Genomic DNA, 13,694 nt, shown 5'->3' on the forward strand with positions numbered 1-13,694 from the left:
TCATGTTTGTTAAAAAAAAAAGACACAAAAAGTGGCACAGGTTAGAAAAAGGGTGGACCATGAGTGTGGAAGGCACAAAGAACTTAAATGAAGTAAAACTTCTCCAAACCGGCCACCACTGGGACAAGAGGAAATGGCTGGTTTTGAGAAAAACAGCAATGCATTCTAAGAGTTGTTTCCATTTATTGTATTCTAAAACCCTATACGTTGTCAGTTTGCTGGTTGAGTCATGTTTAATGCCTATTCAAAACTCTGGGATCTTTATTACATTTCAAAGCTTGCATCATTTGTAAATGATTTGATTTTATTAACGGTACTGCCAACAAAATAATGCAAACCGGTTTGAAAGAATGTGTATTAAAGATCAAAGGGCTATTGATGGTAATTAATTATTTGTATTGTTTTAGTTATCTACCTATCAACAAAGTCTAATGATTTCACCTCTTTATTGTTTTGGCTTTGGTACAGATCCCATTAATTGACAGTACTATTAAATGAACCTGAATAGCTGAGGTGTGTTCACACCAATTAACACCCAACCAGTGACAAAATGTGATGGCTGGATTAAATTTGTAGTTTAAACTACTGCCCCCTTCAATCATCATCTGTCCACTGATGAAATGCAAAGTGGTCAGTGAATAAATTCTAATTACATAATATTATGTAATCATGTACAGTTTTGTTGACATATTTATTACAGGTGAACAATAAACAGTCAGCCGGAATTGAGAGGTTGTTTTTACTTGCATTATGTAGCTAAAACTTTGAAAAACAGGCCGATGTACGGTTTTAGGAGGTGGCCAGTATATTGAAGACAAAACACACAGGTTTTATGGTATATCGGCCAGGACTTTTGAAAATGGCCGGTTTGAAGGGAAGACCGGTTTTCTGAGGGTCCAGTTTGGAGAAGTCTCACTGTCATAAGAATTGTCACTGCAATGATATCAAATCTCTTTTTTTTGGTAGGAGTTTATATTGCTAGTGCTTTGGCTTTTTATTTGGTTTGCGACATTGAATACGTAGATCATCTTTCTTTCCTGTTTACATTCTGGCCATGTATTTGAACTGTCTCATTGCTAACGCTTCAATATTCTTCTTGAGAATATTTGTATACGAATTCTTCTCAACAACTCTCCCTTTTTAAGCAAAAACAATAATATACTGAAACATCTTGACTGCAAAGATAATAACAACCTAAACTTCCTGACAAAAACAAGTATACAAGTACCTTGAAAGTTATTGTGATTCTCCTGTGTAAGGGTCAGATGTTGAGCTGTTAGTTTCCATACTGGTGGATGTTGTTTTACTTCAATACTCGCACAAACTGAACTTTCTCCATGGAGGAAGAAGTTAAAGCTAAATGACAGATGTGTCCTGCAAAAATAGAAAACACATTTAATACAGATTTAGAAATGTGGAATAATATGCAGAAAGAAAATAACAAAAAAGTACAGGGTTTACAGTAAGGAAAATGAATACTTCATTCTGCATATACTTTCAATTTTAAAATGACATTTTTCCTTCACAATGGCCCTTATTACATGAACTTTTTCAACCCCCCCTCCCCAAATCAATACTTGGAGGAGAAAATATTGCCATTAGAATTTAGTACTAAAAAATGCTTATATATGTAGTTAACACATGCTCTGAGGTAATTAAACAGTGCTTAATGCTAGAAACAGTGGTGGTCTACAAATATCATCTATGGATAAACTTACTGCCTGTCAGTGTTGTGAGAATGGGTGTCATAAGGCTGAACAAACCATCTTCCTAACCTAACAAAACCCTTGGTCAGTAAGCATCTGAAACAGAAATGTATCTGGTTACAATTTAAAATATAACAAATCTATAGTACAAATAAAAAGCATTTTTGGTGTCCATGATAAGCCATTGCCAAATTGTTTGTATCCTATGGAAAATATTATAATCATTTCAGGATATCTAATACGTTGCGCTCGATTTTTCATGTGCTAGCTCATAGAAGCAAGAGCAGGAACACATCATTTCGAGTCCAACATGCTTAGAGCAATAATCATGATATATAATTAAGTCAAATTATGCTTGCACTATTTGTTGCCTACAAAAGTAAAAAATGTGAAATATGAAGAAATTTTATATAAAATGAAAGGGAGCCCGAAACAATGGATAAAAAGAATATCTCAGAATTTCATGGCATTTGCTGAAAGTGAAAATATTCAATTAGAGCTATAAAACATAAAAAAAAACATGTCTCCTTTTCTGTTTAAAAAAAAAAAAGCAAAAAGTCATATAACACAAAAAATAAGCTCAAAATTAGTGTTAAATCAAATGGAGATTTCTTCTACCAATATGAGCAATTGACCAAAATTTGATGGATAGATAGTAATCAGCAATTTATCCTTGTAAACAAACAATTATTGAGTTTTCACAGGAATTGTTCAGTAGAATAAATAAAATTATCGAACTCTCAAGTATTATTTTGTTTTGGAACAGTGAAAGATTTTTTGTTCAGTGTTCTAGGATTTTTTGGTCAACTTGACTTACCAAGAGTAACTGGTCTCCAAAAAATGACTTAACCAGACTTTAAATGAACTTACCCACATTGAAAGTAACATTTCAAAGACAAAATATGAGTTATATGATTCGGCAACAAGTGCAATCATTTCTAAGAAGCAGAGAATGTGATGTATTTTTACTGTCTGATTCTTATAAATGTATACACTTATATACCAAGGCAATAACAATTTTGATTCTTCATTTATTTATCCTCAGGTGCCCATCTCCCCTCAAAACATTTCATATTTATTTGCAAACAAATACATGATGATGAAACTATCCATCGTTCAAAATTACGAATTTTTTAATCTGGATTTTCTTATTTTACCGTTTTCAGATTGAAAATTAATTGTTTTTGCATCACAATCGTGTTTGACTTATATGAAGGAAAAGAGATCTAATTACAAGCACTGACAGGACCGTGATGAATAAAAAAGCAAACCAGAACAATAACATTCTCTAAAGAATAACACTTAAATTCTGTTGAAATAAATTCAGAAATAATTGCCACAGGTTGGGAAAGAACTCGTTTTCAACAAACCCAAACTTTAAATCGGACTTTCCCATAGGTAACTAAACGCTCCCAAAGGACTTTCTCAACCTGAAAACTCACATACTACAGGTAACGGGTAATGGGAATCCTAGGACACTGTTGTACACTGGTCTTTTCAACTAGTTGCTTAGAAAGTTTTTGGTGTAGATTGTTTAAATGGCTTAAAGCATTAAAGAGTTATTGTTACAGATGTTGACGACAATGGACAGCCGTTATTCATAACATGTCCTGCCAAAATTGACTGAGTATAAAAATGTATATAAAAATCCATTTATTAGTGGTAAATTACACTTGCCTTTCAATTAGGTTATGCAGTGCCTTAAACAGTAATGTTCTACATTCATAAGAAAGTCCATGATCCTTGCCCTTATCCCATGATCCAGTTTCTTTCTCTGAAAAATTAAGAATAGATGACAAAAATGCACTTTGATATTATTGATGAAAATGTTGGGAGTAATATTTGGCAATACGGAAGACAGCAATACAAAGTTAGACTTGTGAAAAAGTGGCCTCCCCATCAGGCCTGGGTTTCATAAAAAAAAAATAATCTCGATTTCAAAATTTCCTTAAGTCCTGTGTTCTTCCTCAAATCTTCAATTTCAAATAATCTAATTGGTTGAAATTTGGACTGAGGAAAGATTTAAAGAAAATCTCAATCTGAGATGTTTTAAGAAACCAGACCCTTAAAATGCAAGGTTTAAGGTTTAATACGTATTTAAGGTTGTCCTGTTAAATAATCTAAATAAATACTGTAAAATTTTAATAAGACCATAAACATTATTCGACATGCAATGCACTTTTGTCTTGTGGCTACATATAAATCATAATTCTTAATTAACCATACCAGTTAAGTCCTTAGATACATGGGAGTCAAGGTTTGCTGGTTCATCTCCATACCAGAATATCCATAATTCTTTGTTGAAAGATAAGTGATCAGTTCGGTGCTCCCCAGCTGTTGTCTGTATCCTTCGCCAAACACACAATATGTCTGACTGGATACATTTTGAATATGACACCAAAACAGGATCTTCTAGGTGATCAAATAGCACATTTGAATCAGGATTTGTGGCAAGCCTTCTCCATTTTATGCCACAAATGTCAGTCTAAAAAAAAAACAAAAAAAAAACTGTTAGTACTCAATCATGGAAGTATACAGCCTACTTGTGTACAATATGTATTGTACAGACTTCACGATATATGATGTGATCTAAACCATTTAAGCATAACAATCAAATTCCCACAATATAAATAAATGCAAAAAACTAACAAATTCTACTTTCATTAGTTCAAAGTTCACGCGCCATGGGCAATGTGCAAGTGCAAATGTTGTACACCAACAAAGTACCACTAGCTGCAGGTCTTTCTCAAATTCTTCAAAAAACAACATTATTTAATGGTTCTATGCAGAGAAAGGACAGAAGTAAACAACCAAGTATGCACAATATTAAAGAGCAAAATAATAATTGAACAATTGAAAATTTGGCTAATTGTAATATATGTGAAAGATATAAAAATCATGATATGTACAAAATAATGTAAGATATACATGTGGGTGGACCATTTAATATTTCCACAAGAGTTTTACTTACAGCCTTATTCTATTTTTCAAAAACATTTTACATTGAGTTAATGGGGAAACAATCAATACTTTAACTGTGTTCAAGTCAAAATGTAAACAAAATGATTAGGGTAGCAGGAAACAGACATGTTTTTTTTGCCCAAGAAAAGTCATTATCACTAAAATTGAGGGGCAAATAACACTTCCCCAATTCCATGTGCAAAAACTTTTTAAATGCTGCATTGGCACATTGCCAGACTTTCCCGTGTTTCCAATCTCGAGAGACGTTGCTGTTGTTTAACTTATTTTACATACATAGTTTCATAGTCAAAAATAGTATGGATAAAATGAACATGATTATTCATCTGTCCAAAAACCTTGGAATGAAGACAAATCTAAATTTCAGCTTCATGTTGAAGCAGTCTGATGTTCATCATGTACACATGTGTATTTACTTAGGACTTTAGCTTTAAATTTCAAGTTCAATAATATAATTTTTCACATTCCTGATCAGTAACAATCATGTATATTTGGTCAAATTAACTGCATATACATGTGTACCATTCTACAACAAATTGCACTTAATAAGGTCAAATGTCACACCAATTTGTTCTCAAATACTTTGTCGTTATTTACGACATCTTTAGACCACATAATGTATGTAATAGACAATAAATGTTATACTGATTGTGTGCACAAGGTGTTGGTCAACGAGACAATCTTCACTATGATGGGGAAACCGGCAAGACAACAATGGGATTTTTGAATAAACAGATTCAATTATCTTACCAATGCAAATAAATTTGTGTAGCAATCCTCTAATGAGCAGCCGTTTCCTGCTGGATTTGGGTGACTCATTGTCACTCCATGGTTAGCTATAACACAATATGATAAAAACTGTTGATTAAATCATCCAAATGGATGTCAAACCATAAAATTTTCAGTAATTCATAAATTCCTCACATAATATGGCGACAGCAATGGCCGACTTGCTGGGAATAACAAGGCGGCAAGGCCACTCGATTTGATTGGTCCGAAAGGGTCACATGTAATATTTGACCCACTTTTGGAAAAATGGAAGCACCGGTACTGTCTGAGTGGGAGGTCAGAGTACACACAGTCCAATATCTTCCCAAAAAATGACAAAATGTTGATTTAATGAATTTCTTTACCATTGCCATTTGAAAATGTACTCTTATATCTGGACTTTGGTGTGTTTTCTCGTTACAATATGGCTTATAACAAGGTAAAATAACTGTATGAAAAATGTAAACAAACCCAAAATACGACCGTGTGATGAAACTATACACTTTGTCTACTCTTCTTCTTCTTTGCTTTTATGGCTTTCTCTATATATTTCATATTAATTTGTCTTCTCTGTAACAATATGCAACCAAATTGTGTATTTCTGTGAATGAGTTGTGCATTTATCATTATAAAACGCTGAAGACGGGTGGAAGTCTGAAATTGAAAGTGAAACTAGGAAATGCATGCAGCATGGTTCTGAAAGATCAAACCATTTTTTTACTGTGTCTAAAGGCTCCCCTGCCTACTTTGTCTGTTCATTAATATACACTTTAAATTATTCTTTGTTGACCTGAAGTTCATGTAGTGTTTCGCTTAATGAGGCCCACCAACATTTTTGAAAGCCTTAGTATTGCACTTCCTCCATATCTTGATGAATTAGTTTAGTAATACAGAAAGATGGTCTCATCTGGTCCCGAGATTGGTTGACTGGTAACTACGCTTCATCGCGTCTCAGATCCATATTGATAAGGTTTTCTCTTCTAATGCCTACTTCCGGCCCATAGAAACTCTGCACAAATTTTACTGGATAGTTTTTCCAGTGAGCGTTCAGGGAACTTTTTAAACTATTTACAGTTTTTGATTTTATAACATTGTCTGGTAATCCGTTCCAATTATCAACCACTCTTTGTGAGAAGCTTGCCTGCCTTTTATTTGTTTGATAGTGTTGCTTATATATTTTTTGCTGGTGACCTCTGGTGTTTGATTCACGCATTGGAAATAGGTTTTCGCATTCAACTTTGTCAATGTTATTGAGGATCTTATATGTTTCTACCAGGTCTGTTCTCTCCCTTCTGTACTGTAGTATCGGTAATCCTAGATACTCCAGTCTCTTTCCATATTTTAGATGTTGGATGTTTTTGAGTAGTCTTGTAACCCTTCTCTGTATGTTTTCTATTTGTACTGCTTCTTTGGTGTTTGTGACCGACCATACGGAGCTCCCATACTCTAGATGGGGACATACTGTACTCTTGTAAAGCACAAGAAACATATTTTTATCTATATGCATATGTACTTGAATGTTCTGTTGATCATTCCTAATTTTTTGTTGGCTTTTTTACTTTTATATTCATATGATCCTGGAAATTTAATTTGCTGTCTATAGTTATGCCAGTAGTAATATGTGGAAGCAATGTCTTTAAATGGTCTTGCATTCCATCAAATTAAATCAACATGAAAGGACTTAAAAGAAAATTTTCTTTTGGAGAATTTTCAGACATACTGTTGTGCAAATTTTTGTGTAGAAGTGGGATTGTATACATATACATGTATCTATCAAGAAAAATGCAATAGAGTTATATATTTGATAGTTGCTAACAATGCAAAAGATATGCAATTAACTCACATTTGAACTCATTTGAAAGTGGTCTGTATGTACACAATTACTTTCATTAAAGGAAATGTAAATCAACAATCCTTAGTTGACTCACACACCCTATCCCCTCTCCAGAGGAAAATCAGGAGAAAAATGTACCTCGAAATTTTAAAGTAACCTTTGTGCCATAAATGTTACATAAACTACAGTACATGTACATAGTTTTCTTACAACCTGGTTTTACCCTAATGAGGCCCTTCCAAGTTAAAGAAATAAGAATTAAATCTTACAGAATGTACCCCACACTGCTGTAATAGTTTACCTATACTAGTACTTTGAGGGTAAAACCAGGTTGTAAGAAAACTAAATCTTACAGAATGTATCCCACACTGCTGTAATAGTTTACCTATACTAGTACTATGAGACGATGGACAAAATTTTTTATCCAATCATAAAGCTAGATACTTCTGAAATTAAATTATTAGACAATGCGAAAATTGTCATGCAGAAACTTTTAATATCTGTTGTGAAAAAGTGTACATTTAGCATTTCTAGTCTACCTGTGTAAAAAGTCCACAGTCAAAATGTCTAGCCCATCAACTTGTTCACCATCAACAGTTGACCAGCACAAATTTTCATCTACTAAGTATGAGTTGAGGCATGAAGTGGCTATATTTTTCTGAAAAATAAATTGATTATTTGTCACTGTGATTTAAATTTGGTCACCATCTTCATGTAAATTGAACGAAGTATTTTTGGTGACAGTCTTCATTAAAAATATTTTCCCAATTAGTTGAAAATACATCAAACTTTCCCCCAAAATAAAGGGTTAAAAAAGGAAAAAAATCACTGATAGGTAGTTATATCCCTGCTCCTAGGGAGAGTATCTGTCTGTTTCAAACATATATTTGTGTAGCCTTTTTTTCTCGAACTAAAACATCACAGCCCCTTTGGTACAAATGTATGTAGTATTTGTAAGAGGTCTCGCTTTACTCTTCTTGATTTTATATCTGTGTCATCATTGTCATGCAAAGTTTCTGTTCAACAACTTTGTGTATTTTGTTTCAACATTTATGGTACATATGCATTTACACGTGAGTACATGTAGCAGCATTTTTAGTTAAATTTTTCAGTGTAACTACAGGTCACAGCTACTAGGTATTTGGTATCAAAATCAAGGGGTTCCTCTCTGCACTTACCAATTTAAGATCTGGTAGGTGGGGTCACCTGATTGATCTGCCATGGGTAATCTTCTAGCAAAAATTACCATTTCTTCTAAAATGGAAAATCTGACACACCTTTGGATGAAATATTCTCTTTGCTCTGTAATGCCTAGTTTGTTGCAGATTCAGGAATTTTTTATAGGGGTATATCGTAATAGGGTAAAAAAAACATAAAACGCAAAAAAAAGTGCAAGCAAAGGGGTGTATCCCCTCCATGCCACTATTTGGATCAACCACTGCTCATAAGGGAATGTTGTTTTATAATTTCTTATCAATAGTTGTATGAAATTTGTCCATTTTGTACTCTTAGCAGTGATGGAATCTTTAATATTTTTCCTGTTTTTTCATCATGACCAAATTATTTTTTCAAGTTCACTGCTAATTTTCATATGTGTATTCATGTTTTCATTAATAAGGTTTTGTTTCCATTTCATAATTTCAGAATATTGGCTTGGTTAGTGCAGTTGTTGCTACAGCGATATGGTGGTGTTCTGGTCCATATTGGAAGTGTGGGCTTCTTTAGTTGCAGGAAGGTCATTTTAGATGTAAAGAAAGGCCTTAAGATTGTAAGTGTATTGTCTTACTTAGAATTAGGATTTTTTGTACAGAATGATGTTCACTTTAATGATAATTATAGAGTTAAATGTTTTTCCCAGATTCCGTGAAGAAAAATTTTCTTCCCGTTACTTTTATAATGAATCATTAAAAAAAAAATAATTTAGGTAATGTCTAGACAAGAAGGAAAAAATTTTCTAAAACCTTTTGTGTGATGATGCGAAACTGTTATAATTTAATAAATTTGATTTGTAACATAATCAAAATTAGCAGTCTTTGAGCAAACCAGGTTGTTTTGTAAATCCTGGTTTGGTACTGTGATGTCATTACCATCAAGTGGTCCATAGTTTGTGATTCAAATGATCCCAAACAAAATAATATTTAAGAAATAATTCCTGGATGCCAGGCTTTATGCTTATTGTAACGTGTAGGCACTATATTTGTCATTATTTTTCACCGAGTGTTAGCGAGGTATATTTTGTACAATAAAGTACAAATATTTCAACTGTATCAACAAGAATATTTTAAATACATGTACATGTATATAGTTATAAGAAGAAGTAACATTAATAATTGGAAAAAGAATATTAAACTACATTTACAAATAAACAAAATCGAAATCTTGTCGTGACATCACATCCTGTTATGTAGATATACTTATGTAAGTCATTCGTTCATGGTTGAAATGCCACTCTAGGTCGCTAAGATTTGTTTTACAAAATATCAACAAATCACTGTCCTCTGAAACTCAGTTAATTCTTTATGAATCAACATTTCAATGTTGATTTGCTAGTGTGATCATGTCCTTCAATGCTTGGATGAAATCTGTTGCCAAAACTGTAATTTTACGTGCATCGTACAGCCATCTACCAGTTTGACCAAAACATTAGATATTTCTTATGTAGTAAGCTAAGATTTAATAGAGTAGAGGTGTTTCTTAAGAAGGGTTATGGACTTTTTTGCTTTTTTATTTAGTAAATGATTACAATCGATGAATACAATGAAAAGTGACCTGTTCATTATCAAGATTGCGCAAGAGCGAGCAGGGTTTTATGCTATTTAGAGACCTCCTTTGTTTACAAAGCGAACATGTCACACCACGTTAGAATTTGAGTACGAATTTGTTCTAAGCATTTGAACTGGAATCCATTAGTGATTAAATTACCAGTATATAGGAATGCTTCTAATTTTAATAGGAAATAACCTGGTTTTGGCATGTTTACACATTTAATAAACCACTAATATAAGTATTTTAACTGTTGCAAACCTGATTATTTCATAAAACCTGTTCAAAAATTAGAAACAGACGTAAATAAAAAGTGTCTCAATGACAAGTGTCATAATAATGTGTCAGTCCCTATAAGAATCAGAAATAGTGGTTGAAACTTGTTCTGAAAAATAAGACTACACACTTTTTTACTGTGTAATTTGACTATTGATACAACCAAAAATAAGGTATTGAGATCGCATTGCTGTACTATCAAGGTAAAATGAGAGTTAAGTTCATTGAAATGCACTATATTCAGAGGAAGTTAAATCAGTCAAAATATAGAATTTCTCATTTTCTATAAAAAATTCTAAATTTCTTCAGATAAATTGACTCCAAAAGGTGTTCAATGTTATATTAGGGGACTGTGATGTGTAAGATGTGGGCACCTGTGGGCACAATGATAAATTCATGATTTGAATGATACTTGATAGGTAAAGATGAGCTGTTCTAAGCTTAAATGTTCAAGTAAACTTAATAATTTACAAACAGAGAAGATGGTTTAATGGTCTATTAGGTATACATGTATATACATGTTTTATTATTATAGTGCAACCATGATATTGATAATTACAAAAGAATTACATTTATGTGTTATCAGACATAAGTACTTTAAGGAAACAGTTTTCTAGATACACCATTCATTGCAGAGTTGTCTTTCCTGATAATATGATTTTAGGGTTTGCCTATTGGAGATTGAGCTATTTGTACTCAAATTATATTAAAGTTTAACTGTATTGATAATGCACCATTATGCTGTAATATTTCTGATGTCTTGACCAACAAGAATGTGTGAGACTTCCTGTAACATATGGTCTGTGTCTGCATTAAAAGTTAAAACAATCACATTTGCATACATTACACATGTAGATATGTCGTATTTGAAATACATCACTTCCAATAGAAAGATTTTGAGCCAGAGGATCTACATATATAGGATGCCACTGTTGCTGTGTTCCTATCATATAGAGACCAGTGACAGAGGATCTACATATGTAGGATGCCATTGTCACTTTTCCCTATCATGTAGAGACCAGTGACAAAGGATCTACATATGTACGATGCTGCTGTCGCTCTGCCCCTATCATGTAGAGACCAGTGACAGAAGATCTACATATGTAGGATACCGCTGTCACTCTGTCCCTATCATATAGAGACCAGTGACAGAGGATCTACATATGTAGGATGCCACTGTCGCTCTGTCCGTATCATATAGAGACCAGTGACAGAAGATCTACATAATTATGTAGGATGCCGCTGTTGCTATGTCCCTATCATATAGAGACCAGTGACAGAGGATCTACATTATGTAGGATGCCACTGTCACTCTGTCCCTATCATATAGAGACCAGTTTTTTTCTACCCAGTAACAAATTTACTTATCGACATACCACATATGTTCCTGCCCTAGGTTAAGTTTATTTTACAGCATACCTTAAATTGTTAAGGTTTTATTGAAGACTTTGCTTAGGTCAGTAAGCAGGTAAAATATGAAAAGAATGATACAGTTTTTAAATTTTTTTTCCAAAGTCAGATTGATAATGTAAACAAGACCCATATTCCATCAAAAATAAAAACAAAACCAGAAAAACAATAAGTAGGGTAATACTTAATTCTGAAAACAGAGAAAAACATCTCTGTGAGAATTGAAAACTGATACATTTGTATAAGTTTTTGTTTTCCTTCATGAAGATCTGGGAGAAAAAGCAAATCCATGGGAATTATCATTAAACTGGTATAACTACTGCTATACATGTATAGGTGTTAGAGGAGATTTTAATAGGGACAAGCAGTGATATGTCAATTGGTTATGTCAAAAATATTGTATTGTTCACTGTTGCTGAATTAAAAATTTCAAATATACAATCCGTCTGTACCCATAATTTGTCTTTGCTGTATAGATTTCAGTACTGCCTTGGTGGCCTTGTGGTGGCATGCTCACCTCAAATGTGGAAGGGCGTTGGTTTTATCACGGGTTCTATCATATGAAAGACTAAAATTGGTAGTCATTGCTTCTCTATCATGCATGTGCCATATCATAGAAATGATGGTGACTAGTTGGAGTCAGAATACTGTGTTTAAGTGAGGTGACATTGTTTACTATTGGGCTGTTGCTTCTGTGAGCTAGCACATAAAAAATCCAGCTTTGTGTGCTGGTTTAGTACAAAGCAGGGTTTGTGGGGTTGATAAAATGCAGTGTTCTCCCCATAAATTTAAGTAGCAGAGTGCTTACTGGCATAGCACAGCTCTTTTGGTCTTATTCCAAAATTATGTCACAGTGCCCACAGTGCATTCTAACTAAAATTAATTACTGATAGCACAGTGCTAAGAAATCATAGTACTGCAGAGTACAGTGCTATAATGGTGTGGGGAAAACACTGAAATGTTAAAAAAAATAATTAAATATCTGCAATAGAGCATTATACTACAACTAATCTATCACTTATAGTAATGGTACAGGTTGAAAATGATCGTTAATTGCACTTTATCACTTTATGGCAGATGTAGTTACATTGATCAATTAATGTATTATTGAGCCAAAATTTAAAATTAGTTAGTTTGCCATAGTGCCCTCGTTATATGCGTCTTTATATTAATCTTTTGAAAATTGAAGATTTGACTTGAAATGATTTTAGAGGAATACAAATGTTTACCTACCTTCAGACCCATTTTTTTTTAGCACTGGGCTAATGGTAAACAGAAATATTTTTAAGTCTGGCCTCACATAATTTTAATTTGATTAGGATTCATTTCATTTTGATTACTGGTAAATCTGTACATGCACTTTCTAAGATTGTATAGTACAAATTAATCATGGTATAGAGGAAAGACAATGATAAATCATGTAAAATGTCTTACAATGTAAGTATCAGTCTTTATTAAAATCATACAGAAGGTGATTCATGCATGCCGAAAATCTACAAAATTTACTCAGAAGCAATTAAAGATCACATAATCAGTCTTTCATTTAGTCGTTGTATATTTGAGGTAAAAATTATATAGTTTGTGTATGAAATTGGCACTTCGCAGGAGTTGCCTCTCTTGATTTGATTTGTTTAATTTTAGCAGGAGGTGAATGTATGGTATTCTGTAAAATTCAGATTGAAATACAGAAAGGACTGTTTCTACATAAAAATATAGCTTATGTAGACAGTAAAAGAGTCATTTGTTTAGTGTTTTTTTTTGACACAATGAATCACCTCTACTGTAGGCAGTGTCTGAATTTTATTGGACTTCTACTTAATTGTATAACTAATGGGAAAGAATAAATAACCAAATATTATTATTACAAGTTCTAAAGAAAGCCCAGATTAAATGAGTGCTAAGAACTTGTTCCTTGCACAAGTTAATCTCCAAGTGTTCTCAGTTCAAGTGATTATATT

At 33.1% G+C, this 13,694-nt stretch overlaps 2 protein-coding genes across 2 annotated transcripts in view; one reads left to right on the plus strand and one right to left on the minus strand.

The window, feature by feature from the left end:
- LOC148607547 (mediator of RNA polymerase II transcription subunit 13-like) overlaps positions 1 to 5,646 on the minus strand; it is a 35,363-nt gene extending 29,717 nt beyond the window's left edge. Inside the window, exons 1-5 of the mRNA XM_088545838.1 lie at positions 5,436 to 5,646; positions 3,933 to 4,191; positions 3,384 to 3,480; positions 1,719 to 1,802; positions 1,229 to 1,374 (exon numbers count right to left, since the gene is read on the minus strand). Coding sequence (XP_088401964.1) covers positions 1,229 to 1,374; positions 1,719 to 1,802; positions 3,384 to 3,480; positions 3,933 to 4,191; positions 5,436 to 5,504 — 655 coding nt within the window. The 5' untranslated portion in view covers positions 5,505 to 5,646. The remainder of the gene's footprint in view (positions 1 to 1,228; positions 1,375 to 1,718; positions 1,803 to 3,383; positions 3,481 to 3,932; positions 4,192 to 5,435) is intronic.
- Positions 5,647 to 5,710: 64 nt separating this feature from the next.
- The window catches only part of LOC148607548 (protein hobbit-like), an 85,059-nt gene continuing 77,075 nt past the window's right edge, over positions 5,711 to 13,694 (plus strand). Inside the window, exons 1-2 of the mRNA XM_088545836.1 lie at positions 5,711 to 5,892; positions 8,932 to 9,055. Of these exons, the coding sequence (XP_088401962.1) occupies positions 5,834 to 5,892; positions 8,932 to 9,055 (183 nt within the window). The 5' untranslated portion in view covers positions 5,711 to 5,833. The remainder of the gene's footprint in view (positions 5,893 to 8,931; positions 9,056 to 13,694) is intronic.

This window comes from Perna viridis, chromosome 9 (genome assembly GCF_037379345.1).
Source record: "Perna viridis isolate PV_CMFRI_1.1 ecotype Kerala chromosome 9, ASM3737934v1, whole genome shotgun sequence".
Taxonomy (NCBI): domain Eukaryota; kingdom Metazoa; phylum Mollusca; class Bivalvia; order Mytilida; family Mytilidae; genus Perna; species Perna viridis.